Here is a 14,143-nt window from a genome sequence, read left to right on the forward strand (position 1 = left end):
GACTTAGGACTTTTCTAAGAAAGTCCAGAATAGTCTACTTGTAAGTTACTTACTTATGTGTGCTCTCAGAGAGAGCAGCTTCTAACCATTGCTGAATCGTGGCTTGCTTGAGCTTGTCCTTGTGCCTGCTCTGAAGCTGGTACAATGGCTTCAGAGCGCTGTCCACGTAAGAGGAGGCTGTCACTGGCACCTCCTGGGATAATGTTGGTAGAGGTTAAAGAGGCCAAAAAGGAGAAAGTAAGTACTCAAACCTCACGTTCAAAAGGACATTACCAACATACCAGTTTTGAGACACACACAAGTGCTGTCTACAGAAAGACCCTGGAGACCAAGAGGGAGCCACAGAGGACGATGCCCGGAGCTGACTGGACTCAGGTTCCCTAACCTTGTGTTCACACAAATCACCTGGCCACTTCGTTAATTCTAGGTCTGATTTTGTGTGTGTGTACTGGGCAGGAGGTGAGTGGGGCCAACTTTTGAGACCATGCATTTATAACAAGCTCCGACTGATGACCCATTTGCTGCTGTTTAACAGACCACCATTTAAGAAGTGAGGATCTAGGACTTTTCTTAATTTTGGTTTCTTCACCTGTAAATAATGACACTGGCACTCACTTCACAGGACAAATGACAGTATAAAGTGTTTAGTACGGTGTCTGACCCACGAGGCAAGTACTTGGTAAATATAACAACACCCTGCTGATGAAAAAGGGAAAGCTGGCAGATTCCTAAAGGAAAAGTAATGAATTTGGCAAACTAAAATAGGTCTGTTTCTCCCACTTCAGATCAGAACATCAGGAGAGTAGATACTCTTGCTGATGTTCCCAGAAGTGGAAATTCTGCTATATGGCCTACATGTTAAAAGGAAAAGGAGAAAAGTCACAGAGATGAGCTCAGCTTGTCTCAGGACGCAGCTCAGCCACTCCCCGCATCCAGAGCAGGGGCTGGGTGGGAAAAGTAACACCAATAGCACACCAGGCCCCACACTGGGTGTGCGTGTAGAAACTCCAGGGATATTCCAAAATAGCACAATGCTGCAGGACATTTTCACAGGTCCTGAGAATAATTTTAGTTGTAAATTAAAATCCAACTTTACAACCAGGAGAAAAGAAAATTAGAAGGAAAATACGAACTAGCAAGAATGAAATGAATATAAACACTTGAAAATGACAGTTCAAGAGAAAAACTAAAACACTGCTAAAAACAAATTCCCCAATTCCTATTCTAGAAAGTGAAGACAAAGGAGAATTTGACTTTGAATACCAGTATAAGCTCAATTTTTCACCTTATAAATACCTTTAATAGCTTTTAATGTAACTTTTTTATACCATATCCAGTGAAAGACAGAAGCAGGTACTTCCAATGGCAATATGAAAGAAATAAGGTAAATTCAGATCTTCTCAAATATAGAATATGAAACCCAAAAGAAGGGCAGGACTTAAAGTATTTTATTAAAATGCTTTCTTTGAAAATACTATTCTCCCTTAAGGCCCAAAGTCCATACTGCCCAAGTCCAACTACCTACATTATGTTTGTGCCGAGGCCCTGGACATCTACTGAGAAGCCTCCTTCTCACAACTGAACAAGATGGATTCTCCCCTGGAAAATCCATTTCTGTTCTCACTTAACCACTTCTTCCATCTCTGCCTTCCTGATACATATTTCCCCACCTCAAAATGCTTTTCAATGAGTGCACTGACCTTATTGGTTCTTCGGTACAGCCTGGGAACCTCCAGGGCACTTTTCAGGTGACTAAAGCAAGACTCACTTAAGTCCTGGGTGATTTTCTCACTCAAGGCGGGTACACAGGCAGACAAAGACAGCTGGGAGTCCTCCAGGGCTGCTGCAGAGATGGAAAGATGTGTTTTATCACTCTATTCAGGCTCAGGCCTAAAGAGAGTATACAATAAACCAAATCAAATCATTAGAATTAAAATATCTCATTCAGAGAAGTTAAAAATCACAGAACAGAATACAGAAACAACCAAGGATTTACAACTAGAGAAAACTGTTAATTAAATATATCCTAGTCTCTAAAATTCTATTTTAAGTTATTTCTTATTCAAAGATTTGCTGAATCTAAAGATTCATTTTTACCTGAGATGGAAGAAAAATTCTTAAAGCCCATCACTTCAAGTTTTGGCTTGATTGTTTCTAAGAGTTCTGGAAGCTGAAATAAATATGCACTTTATATATTCAGTTACTTTTTATTAATCAAAGGAAGAGGCAATTCTATATGCACCTACAACTCTAGAATGTTATCAATTAATAATAAAACTAAACTCGGAACTTTCAGTAACTTTCATTGGAAGGAAACAAAATTCTTAATTAATGCTTTCACTAGAAAATAATTCAGCAACATGGAAAATCATATTTTCATGGCTATTAACACTATTCTGTAGCTCCCCTCAATACCAAAAAAAACCTTATGATAAAGACCATGTTTTTGCTCAACACATACAGTATTTGTCCAAGCACCACAAAACACTTAAACCTGAAAAAAGCAGAATTATGTATCACAGCACTTAAACACATTCTGTTCTTAAACAAAGTTCTGTTAATGGTAAAAGCAAGAACATGAAACCTACGTGGAGGACACAGGAAGACGTTTTAATAGTTCAGAACTTTTAAAGGATAAGTACTGGGTAAGTAGACTAGAAACAATTAGAATCCAACCCATTAAAGACCGTGGCTCCACAGAGTGAGCTGAGCTAACCAGGGCCTGGCTTGCCCTGGTGTTTGGCGTCACTGCTCAGGGGAAGCCGGGGCTCCAGGCAGGCACGCGGTAGACAGGCTGCTACCCGAGGAGGAGAGCATGCCAGTCAGGGGGCCGGAGGCAATGCCAGAGGGAGGTAAAAGGATGCTCTCTTTCAGGGGCCTGGGCCCACAAGTCTAAACCCCATGAGGCCAGACAGTGAGAAAACAGGCCGCTAACCGAGGAGGAGAGCGTGCCAGTCAGGGGGCGGAAGCAACGCCAGAGGGAGGGAAAGGATGCTCTCTCTCAGGGGCCCTGGGCCCACAAGTCTAAACCCCATGAGGCCAGACAGTGAGAACACTGAACCCCACACTTAGAATCCTCTGCAACACAGGCTCACCTGCTCCTGAAGCCTGTCCAGGTCTGTGACCACATAGACAAGTTGAGTGCTGGAAATGGTGACGATGGGCTTTGTTTCAGAAGGGCCACTTGCTTGGTCTTCGCAATTTCCTTGGGTTATAGAAAGATCTTTGCTGCCAGTTACCAAAGGTTTTTTAATATCCTTAACACTTTCATTAGAGATGGGCCTGAGTAAAAGCTGAAAAAGGATTTCATTGATAAAATGTTTCCACCTGCAAGATATATGAGCATGTAACTCAACACAAAATGCCAGCTGTCGACAAAGTATTAAGTGAAAGTTAACTCATGAAAGGATACCACATCCTGTCTCTCCAGGTAGGTGTGAAAAACAGAAACAGGACAAACTTTGACCCTATGTGCATCTCCCCTCCTTGACTTAAGTAACAGTCAGAAAGAAAGCAAGAGGTCCCGAAACTAAAGGAAAATTAAGATCCAGAACATCATAGGTTTTAAAAAGTTAATTAACTGTTTAAGGTAAACAATTTACTGTATTTACTTAATAAATTATTATCATAAGGGTAAAAAATAAAAGTCTCAACCTCAATTATGCTTCAAGTAATACAAACGACATAAGTGTTCTCTGCATAATGGACTGCTACAAGGGAAAAAAAAACCTAAGAGAAGAGCACTTGCATCGAGAAAAGAATGGAATATTCTAGGTGTAAGAATCATCACTGGCTGGCATCTTGCTGGGGATGATGAAGCAAGCCCAGGCCTCAGAGGATCATATCAAGTCCACGGTGTCCCAGGAACTGCACGATCTTCATGAACCGTTTCTTAGGGCAGGGTGCTCTATTGAGACTCCTCTGAGTAGAGGGAGGCAAAGGAGGAAGAGGAGAGGAACTTGGATGGCGCACCATTATCTGCTGGGCACCTTCGTTATCAGTTTGCTGGGCAAGAAATCTCTTTACTCCTCACCTCACAATAAGCACATGTAGAAGCTGTGTTCCTATTTTACAGACGAAGAATCTGAGATTCAGCCAATTTCCCTAAGACCACAAAATTAAAGAGCAGCAGGGCCAAGGTCTGACTTTGACTTGAAGCCTGTGCTTTTTCCACTGAAACACTCTCCTCCAGTTGATAGAGTGCTTCCGTGTCCATGGATGATGGCTTCTCCATGTCATCTTTCCTACACTTCCGCTCATGCTCTCTTATACTCATCACCTTGCACTGGCCGGGGTGTGTGTCTATCACTGAGCTGTCTGTGCAGCAGGCATCTCTGAGACCTGGAGCGGACCTGGTGGGGCCAGGTGCTCAGCACTGGACCACTGTGGCTTTATGCACAAAAACTAATCAGTCATCATAGGCATGTGAATACCTAATACAGCCAAGCTGAAAAGGGTTTCTGAAACAAAGGCAAGGTTAATCAATTTTACAACCTTCTAATCTCAGCCACTTGGTGTTTTTCAATTTCCAAATATTAAGGGAAGAATATGCATATTTTTATCAGCTTCATTAAAATGATCATCTCTGTTTTATGGTGCCTCTGTATTGGAGGCACCAAACAAAGATTCTGGTTTTCCTAAGAGAAAATGAGGTCAATGCGGTGCTTTTCAAAAAGACAAAGCAATGAATATGTGACAACTGATATCCCTAAAGGTCACATAAACAAGAGTGAAAAGGAAATCCAGTGAAACGGATAGAAACCTGGGAAGTTGGACTATAGCCCTTGCATCAACCTCTCATGACCACATGGGCTTTAAAAATCTTGGCACGTTTAGCTTAACCTATCTTTAATTTATTTCAGTCTTGATCAGGGATGAGCACCAGCCAGCCCTCACCTCCTTGACAAATACGGAGTACCGCGCCAGAATCTGCAGCGTCAGTCTCCACAGACGATGCGCCAGCAGCGGCAAGAACATCTTGTCAGACCAGCACCTCTGAAGGCTGCTCCACGTCCTGTGAGAAGCCAAAAGGCGATACGAGCTCCCAGCTAGAGGTAAAAACGCACAGTTAAGGAGTCGCAGCAGAAGGCTCACAGCTAAAATCTGCAACAGACAAGCCAAGAGTGAAGCCAATGACATTCTGAAGAATCCTATGAGGTCAGCGAAGATTTAGGGAGGGGGTGTGGCCAGCCAAGAGGCCGTACCGTGGACACGTGACTCCATCTCGCCTGTAACGCTGTTTGCTAATTTTACATGACTCCTTCTCCCAGGCATTTGATACATACATTGGAAGGACTGATGCTGAAGCTGAAACTCCAGTACTTTGGCCACCTCATGCGAAGAACTGACTCATTGGAAAAGACCCTGATGCTGGGAGGGATTGGGGGCAGGAGGGAAGGGGATGACAGCGGATGAGATGGCTGGACGGCATCACCAACTCGATGGGCATGAGTTTGAGTAAACTCTGGGAGCTGGTGATGGACAGGGAGGCCTGGTGTGCTGCGATTCATGGGGTCGCAAAGAGTCGGACACGACTGAGCAACTGAACTGAACTGAACTGAACTGAAACATATATAACAATCAGAGATAATCCGTTAACAGGTACTTTATAATAAAGCAGCACATGCGAACTGGAGTGGCTGTCACTTGCAAGGGTTTAATCTTTGGTTTTGAATTTGTCCTGTCTTCTCTTCCACTCTTGAATATGCTATTTAAATATAGGAAGTCAATTACACATGGCTACTTTTGCAAAGACAGCTGAAGATAAACTTTTGAAGCTAAAAGCGTGCAGTTTAGATGGAACTTGGCCGCACAAAAGGGAGCACAGTGGAGTGGAGCTTTGTGGCCACAGGAACAGCCACCTAGGTAAGCAGTCACCAGGGACGCCTAAAGCATGACTAGATGCAAACACGTCTGGGAAGCGTAGGCTGACCCCAGTCACCCGCCCACTGTCCCAGGACTGGGCCAAGGGCTCTGGAGGCCTGAGGCAGCAGTCCGAGCTGAGAGTCATCCTCTGGAGGGAAGGGACATTCTGATCCTTTACCTCAGCTTGAGAGGGAAGTGGAGGGTAGCCACAAGGCTACAAAAAAAGGCTGTCACTTAAGCACAGCAGGGGTTATATCCCCTTGACACATTATATTCAGAAACGAAAATGTGGTCTCCTTCCTGTATTCTTAAGGCATCCTTTACATCGTCTTTACACAGCCGGAAGCTCTAGAAACCTTTTTTAAAAAAAGGAACTTTAACTATATCTTCAGGGTCTAACTTACTTCCCTGGTGACTCTGACGGTAAATCATCTGCATGCAATGCAGGAGACCTGGGTTTGATCCCTGGGTCAGGAACGGCTACCCACTCCAGTAATCTTGCTTGGAGACTTTCATGGACAGAGGAGCCTGGTAGGCTACAATCCATGGGGTTGCAAAGAGTTGGACATGACTGAGCAAGTAACACTACTGGAAGACAGCAAGAGGTCAAAGTGCTCCCAGGGCGCTAAGGCCACCAAGAAGACTTGGTGAATGGAATTAACCCACTTAACGATAGCCTTTGTCACTTTGAGGATGTTACCTGGTGCATCTTCCAGGACATCTGTAAGTGCTGCTTCTAAGGATCCAGCTATTTCTCTAAATCTGAGAGAAAAACAAGAGTGTAAATGGCTGTTTTCTCTGCTTCAGGTGCCTCTCCCCCCAGCCTTCCGCTCCCCAGGCAATAGGACCATTCTCCTGCTTGCTCGTAGGGCCAGTGCCTCAGAGATGCCCCAGCAGCCCTGATGCCTGGCCTCCAGACTTTTTTTCTTACTGAGCAGGAAATAAACTTACCTGAATTACTTGACAAGGAAGCCATTTCTAGCAAGTCCCACCATCTATAATCAGGTAATCACTTCAGGGCCATAAGACTGGTTTTTCCAGTCCTCTTACCTCCATACTATCAGAAGAAAGCAAATGTCCCTCAAACTAAGAAATGGAGAAGCCATATTCTGTATCTTTGTTTGCAACTTGAGACATGTCACTGAAAGTAGGCAGTTAAACTAGAACAAGTCTCTGCCTGGCGCTCATCAAGTGTCTGCTGCCTGTCTCTCGTGCTGCTATTGGTAACTGCAGGCCCACCCTGAGGCTCAGGATCTGCTTTCTGGATGGGTTTTCTGTTTTCTCTGCTAGGCCATTTGTCATTTCATACTGTCTTCTCACAGCCTTCTGTTTTAATACCTGATGTGGACACATTTTTATGACTGTGAAATGAAACTGTGTGTGTATGTATTTCCTTAATTAGCTGCCTATGTAGCATCCTCCTTCCCACCTATATAACCCTTCCATGTTCAAACTTTCTTTACCATACATTCTTCTGTCACCCACTACCAATAAATTCTGACACATACTTAACATCAATTTACCTAATCCACAATCTTGGTTTTTTGGATAGTACTTATATGCTTTTAAAAAGCAGTTCAGAGACTGATCTTCAGGAAATTGGAGAGTAAACGCAGCAGCACTTCATAGAAAGAGCAGCAGCCCTGCCCTCAAAGGCACGAGTGGCCGAGAGCAGAGGACTCTGGCCCACCCTGCCTGCTGGAGCTGGCCGCTCCCCACAGCTTCCCTGTGCCACACGCAGGAAAGAACTCAGCGACTGCCCCGTGAAGCCTGCGGAAGGCGAGTCTCTTCAAGCAGCAGGGAGAGGCCCAGAGGGAACAAGTGGCAGAAGAGCAGTGGAGGAAGAGAAGAGAGCACTGGAGAACCACAAAGAAGGCGGTGCTCCTGAGCACACTGGGGAGGAGAGGGCAGGGGCCGCCCTGCAGTGACGGGAGCAGACCAGCTCCTGCATTTGCCTCAGACCCCGAAGCCCACCATTTGCCCACAGCTGTTAACACACGAAACACAGGAAGGAAGCTTCAGCACAGAAAAGGCCTGACACTACACAGCATTGTTCAGAACGTGGAAAACCAGAAGCCACCTTCACAGCCCCAAGGAGGGAAGGTTTCCGTAACATGCGGCACAGTTCCTACTGAACGCAGCGTGAAGAGAGGTCAGCTGGAAGTTCTGCGGCCATCAGAGGAACAGGTATCATTCAGTGTAAGTAAGGACACAGGATAAAACTGTATGTATGCCACAACAATCCACACAGGATAAAACTGTATGTATGCCACAACAAGCCATACAAACGAGAAAGTGCAAGACACAAATGCAGCAGACCCCTAACATTAATGCCTTTTAAACAGACGTGCAGATGACGTGTGACCAGGTGTGAGATCCCTAAGACTAAAACTGTCTATGTCATGTGACCTAGTTGTCCCCTCTCCCTACCTTCCAGGAGCCCAGAACCCGCCCCTCAAGTAGCTTTGCTGGCCAGTAACTTCCAGGATTGAGGTGTTAGGTTGTACTTCTTAGAAAATAAACGAAGTGAGATGTTACTTTGGTGAAATTTGAAAAGTTATGCTGTAGTTTTCACAGGTATATGGGATGCCATTCTACTCTTGATAGAGGATTTGTAAGACAGGCAACCCCAAATACAAACACTCCTAAACTCTTGCATTTGGGTATGGGGATGATCTGGAGACACACACCCCCTTCCCCATGCACGGCTCTACTGACCCATGGACACAACTTGAGGAGGGTGGAGGGGAAGGGAGGCACATTAGTACCACACAGACTCCATGCTGTGAAGGAGCTACACCATGCTAAGCATGTGCTGAATGGAACAGACAGAGAACACACATGTGACCATCCTGGGAGCATACATCTTTCTAGCAAGAGTTCAATCAAAAAAGACATACCACTGCCTGTAGCATTTAAGGGCTAACACCCAGCTTCCCGGCAGCCACTGACTTACCACCACTTGAGACTGCTGGGGGCCCATGTGTATTGAATCTCTTTCTATGAAAACTAATGCCTAACCCTACTTTCCCAAACTGCTGGAAGAACAAATGAAGTGTTGACACAACAGGGGACCAGAGACAGAAGGGGTGCCCGTGTGCTCACAGAATGGTGGTGGTGGGAGGGGTGCCTTTTTTCCTGACGATGACGGGGATGTCGGCACAGAGTCAGACCCGGGACTATCTGATTGCTACTGAGAGTGCAATACTAGTACTGATACTCCTCCCTAGAAATCTGTTGAAACATCACCACCCTACTGGCGTTTGGGCTTACTTTAAATGACCCTGAAGTGAATCAGACAGCAATACAGCTTTGACACCAGCCATGTTCGCAGAACATTCTGTTATCCCAGAGAATAAATAACCCAACCACTGGCAAAAATCAACAGAATGGTGTTCTATAAAGTGTTACTTGAATTTCTTTTTAAGTGGAAGAGCAAATGCACTGAAAACAGGTTCCACACTTCATAACTCAAACATAACTTTTTAAATTTCATCAATTTTAAATAAAACTATTTACAAAGAAAAGTTAAACAATTCCTTTGAATGCTTATGGCTGAACTCTGGTGAAGACTAAAAATGTCTTTCATGGGACTGGCTGAGTTTCAGCATAGTTTAAGACTCAATTACCAGCTTTGAGAGAACCTATGATGAGAGGAGAACAGGCTGAGGGCCAGGCTGTGCTACCCTGCAGGGCCCAGAGCTCCAGAAGGCAGAATGACACGACTGCAGGATTACCAAGTGTGGGGCCTGGGGCAACGACTAGATAAGGGGCGTTTGGAGGCAGTAAACAGGAGTACGGGCTGTGATGGTTATTAGATATCTAAAGCAATCTAACCCAAAATGGAGACTACAGGAGACACGGAAAGTTTAAATATTATTTCTCTACTGCCCTCTTACACTATAAAATGATGCTTCACCATTTTAAATTTTTCTCACAAACCAAAAGGGCTTCTTGCCCTGGCTACATCTCGATCATCACGTAACGATTACATCCCATGCAGTCCATGAGTATCTCAGACAAACAAATCCTTAATTTCTTACCTACATGATAATATAACCTTGAAAAATTAAGTATAAAGCTCAGTACTGTATGTAAAAGAGCACCATACTAACGGTCTGACAGCTTTGATTTCATCATCAAAAGACAATTATATACATCCTCAATCATGGCAAGTAATTACAAGTCAAGGTATTTAACATATTTCCCTCTCTGTAATTATTCCTCAGAACTCCAGGGAAGGACTGCATCATAATTAATGAAAGCATCCAGCAATTTAAACAAAAAGCTTGCAAGTCTTTAAAAACCATTCTAACTAACATGCTTTAGTTAACACCATTCTATGGAGGAACTTACTGTGATCTCATTCAAGAGAATCTGCAAAAATGGCTATTTTTTTTAAAAAAATGGCTATATTTTCATCTCTTTTTCTAGGGGAATATACATTGTTAAGAATTTATCCTAAATTGCCCCCAAATTGTCTACAGGACCACTTACTGGCACTGGTGATATCATTATGCTATCTGGAAGCAAAGTGTCACCATTTTCCAGAATACTCACTAAGATTATAAAGGAAGTCAAAATAATAACTACAATTCTTATAAATTGACGGATGGAATCAGCTACAAAGAATATTTCAAGAAAGAACACTTTTCCTGATTCCCTCTGAGGATAAAAATGTTACAGATGAGCAAAACTACAGATGAAGGATAGGCCTGCTATTTGAAGCAAGTGATGAAAGAGGAAAATGGAGAGGAAGAGCTGCTAGGTGACCAGCTCTCTCTGTCTCTTCATGGTGAATGAATGCATAGCACCTGGGAATGAAGCTGGGCCTGGTCTAGCTCCCTTGGAGTCCAGCGTTCTCAGCTTGCTAATGACAAGAAAGTAAAACTTAATCCTTTTGTCATACAGGGCAGAACTTTGGCAATCATGATACTTCTTGTGCATTTCTGCTCTAAATTGTTTCCCAAGGAATAATATGCTGGTCTTCAAGAAGGGGCTGTGAGATGGAGTTCAGTCCATCTGAACTGGTGTTCAAATTCTATTTCAGAAGGGTGGAGGTGATGGGAATAAATTACTGACCTTATTTGAAAATAAACAGGCAAGTTCCACTTATTATTGAAGCTGTGATAGGCAGGATGTGCTCGTAATCTTTTTACACTGGCCTGTGATCCACATTGCCGTTCAAATGTTCTTACAAAATCCATACTTATGGTATATTTCTAAAATAAGAACAAACAGGTGGAATTTTCATTTTAAGGAAACTGACCAGAATCGGGATCATATACTGAAAAATGGAAATCAAGATAAAGATCAACACACAGAATCATAGGTTTAAGATCTCATTAGGACCTTACAGGATCTTCCTCTGAAGATCCCCACACTGAGTAATGCCCAAAGTGGTTCTCTGACTTGCTCAAGGTCTTAGGTGGCAAGCCCATCAAGAGACCCAGGTATTCTAAGTCCAGTGGTCTTTAAGTGACAGCTCTCACTCATCTTCTAGGGCACCCCTAACTGTCCACTGGAACCACAAGAGATCACAGATTAAGTGGTATAATTTTCACTGCCTTTTGAGAAGAAGTAGAAAATTTAAAGAGAGGGAAGAAAGGAGGGAAGAAAAGGAAAGCAATTACTCAAACCATGTGAGTAATTACATCATTTTTATAGATGGGACAGCATGAAGACTGACAAGGGGAATCTAGCAACACCACTAAGAGCAGCAGGTAACACGTACTGAACATGTATCATCTGGACACAGTGCTTACAATTCTATTACTTAATTAACCCAGAAAACTACACTACTAGGTTAACTGCTTTTATTATCGTCTCCCATGGAGATGACACTTCCTCTTCTGCTCAGGCTCAGAGAGAACTGACTCAGAAACAAGGCAAGGAAAGAGAGGAACCAGAAGCCCAGACAGTCAGCAGGGAAAACTGCAGCTGCACGTCCTTTGGCAAGGGCTCTCAGTCCCCAGGCTCCAGGGAGGACACTGCAGGATTTCCCACGTACTTCTCACTGAAGAGAAGCTCTCTTCTGGGTCACCAAACCAATCGCCTAAATACGATCGATGTCTGTGATTACATGGGAACTGTAGTACAGTAAGCACCATATAGTGTTAAATTCCTTTCAGCTGGTTTGGAGCTGCTGCTGCTAAGTCGCCTCAGGCGTGTCTGACTCTGTGCGACCCCGCAGACGCAGCAGCAGGCTCCCCCGTCCCTGGGATTCTCCAGGCAAGAACACTGGAGTGGGTTGCCATTTCCTTTCCCAGTGCATGAAAGTGAAAAGTGAAGGTGAAGTCGCGCAGTCGTGTCCGACTCTTAGCTACACTTACTGAATTCCCTAAGTGTGGTCTAGATGTGAGGAGCTGAGACAAAGACAAGTATATTACTCATCCCTTTTGGGATAAAACTACACTCCTGCATATAATGGATGTTAAAGGAATGCAAAAATACTTCTCTCTTCTAAAAGCATGTCCCATTAACACTGAAAACTGAAAGCATTTCTTGCAAGAAATGTAACCACGAACATTAAGTATTGGTTTAGAATTCTAAAGTCAGTATTTCATCAGAAAGCTTCATGTCTGAGCTGGAAAATCTCCTGAGCCTAACATGATCAATATGATTCTCTAAAGAGGGATGTAAAGGGTCTAAATTGCTAATGCTTAAGACCATTACTTCATTCTGCTTATGGTATCTATTTTTAAAAGCTCTACTTTATTTATTTATTTATTTATAAAGATCTATTTTATAAAGTCACAAAACTCAATGTCATACAACTGGTTGAAAATCATATCACTTAATTATATGGTTCAACATACTGTAACAAGGGTCAAGAGAACAGATAAGTGGTATTTCTGGGATAATAAAGTTCCAAATTTGTCAACTTCACCTGTTGTGAAGTTATTAGGCCCAGGCTCACCACACTCAACTTGTACCTCTCTACACTTTAAAAATTAGTAAGCAAAGCGACCAAGCGCAATTAGAAAAAGAGGCAAATAGAGCTGCCAGAAATGAAAATAATGATAAATTTGAAACAGGTGAAAAGGAATTTAGACACAACTGAAGAAGGAATTCTTGAACTAGAAGAAAAGTCCCAAGAAATTACCCAGAATGTAGCACAGAGATGAAAAATAAAAAAGTAAATTCAGGAAACATGAAAGATAAAGTGAGGATAATTAATTAAGAATTCTAAAAGCAAATAATAAAGGAATGAGACAGAAGTACAATTGAGTTAATGAATAAAAATGATATAGTAATGATTTAAAAAACCACCAATCCTCAGATTCAGAAAACCCAACAAATCTTAAATTCAGCAAATAAAAAGAAGTCCACACTAGATATATCATAATGAAACAGCACACCAAAGTCACTGGGAAAATTTTAAAAGGACCCAGGGGAAAAAGCCATTATAACTACCAAGAAACAATAGCAACAACTACTTTCAAGTGACAAAGTTCAACGTGCAGAGAATTCTACTTCCAGCAAAACTACCTTTCAAACATAAAAGGTATAAAGTTATTTTCAAACAAATATTAACTGAGAGTTTATCATAAAAAAGTGAAATTTATTATCAACAGAAATTTGTAAGAGATGAATTTCAGGAGGAAGGAAAATGATCCAAGAGAAAAGGTATAACATCCAAGAAGGAACAATAAGCAAAGGAAATGATAAACATGTGGAATAATTTCAAGAGGAGGATGATGGCCATGTTAAAGCAATAAAAGTAATGCCCAATTGGGGGGCATAAAAAAATCAAAATAGAAATAAGACCCTGGTAACTAACATATACTATGGAATGGCATGATTGGCATCTAAGATCCTTGTGCTGTATGGGAGGCTGAAGGACACCAGTAACTTTAAATTCTGTTAAGTAAACACTAAGGTTACTTAATACACAAATAAACGGCGGGCAGAACTTCCAAATCAGTAGAGGGGTAAAAGAGAATAAATGAGAAAAACAAATTCCCGAAAGTGCACAATACAAAGAAGGTGGGAAAGAAAAAAAAAAAAAAGAGAGAGAAAGGAAAAGAAGAAAGAAAAATGGGACAAATAGGAAGAACTAAAAAACCACAAATATATCAATCACTACGATCACTGTCAATTTAATAAATTACCTAATTAATAGACAAAGATTGTCATATTGAATAAAAAAATAAAAGAAACAAAAATCAAAATCCAGAGCAGGAAGAGGAGGAGAGGCACCAAGAGGCTGAGCAGCAGGGAACTGAGCAGGAGATCGGGGTGCAGACTTAGGCCATTTGGCCTAGAGTCTTTTTTT

General features: G+C 42.5%; 1 protein-coding gene across 3 annotated transcripts in view; it reads right to left on the reverse strand.

The window, feature by feature from the left end:
- The window catches only part of COG2 (component of oligomeric golgi complex 2), a 42,593-nt gene that overhangs the window by 3,770 nt on the left and 24,680 nt on the right, over positions 1 to 14,143 (reverse strand). For 2 of the 3 annotated variants that reach the window (XM_043476959.1, XM_043476961.1), the window contains 7 exons: positions 10,948 to 11,087; positions 6,566 to 6,627; positions 4,897 to 5,048; positions 3,096 to 3,293; positions 2,098 to 2,170; positions 1,701 to 1,843; positions 54 to 193 (listed from right to left, as the gene is read on the reverse strand). In XM_043476959.1, the coding sequence (XP_043332894.1) occupies positions 54 to 193; positions 1,701 to 1,843; positions 2,098 to 2,170; positions 3,096 to 3,293; positions 4,897 to 5,048; positions 6,566 to 6,627; positions 10,948 to 11,087 (908 nt within the window). The remainder of the gene's footprint in view (positions 1 to 53; positions 194 to 1,700; positions 1,844 to 2,097; positions 2,171 to 3,095; positions 3,294 to 4,896; positions 5,049 to 6,565; positions 6,628 to 10,947; positions 11,088 to 14,143) is intronic. The other variant, XM_043476960.1, reaches the window with a different exon arrangement.

Source organism: Cervus canadensis, chromosome 8 (assembly GCF_019320065.1).
Source record: "Cervus canadensis isolate Bull #8, Minnesota chromosome 8, ASM1932006v1, whole genome shotgun sequence".
Classification (NCBI taxonomy): domain Eukaryota; kingdom Metazoa; phylum Chordata; class Mammalia; order Artiodactyla; family Cervidae; genus Cervus; species Cervus canadensis.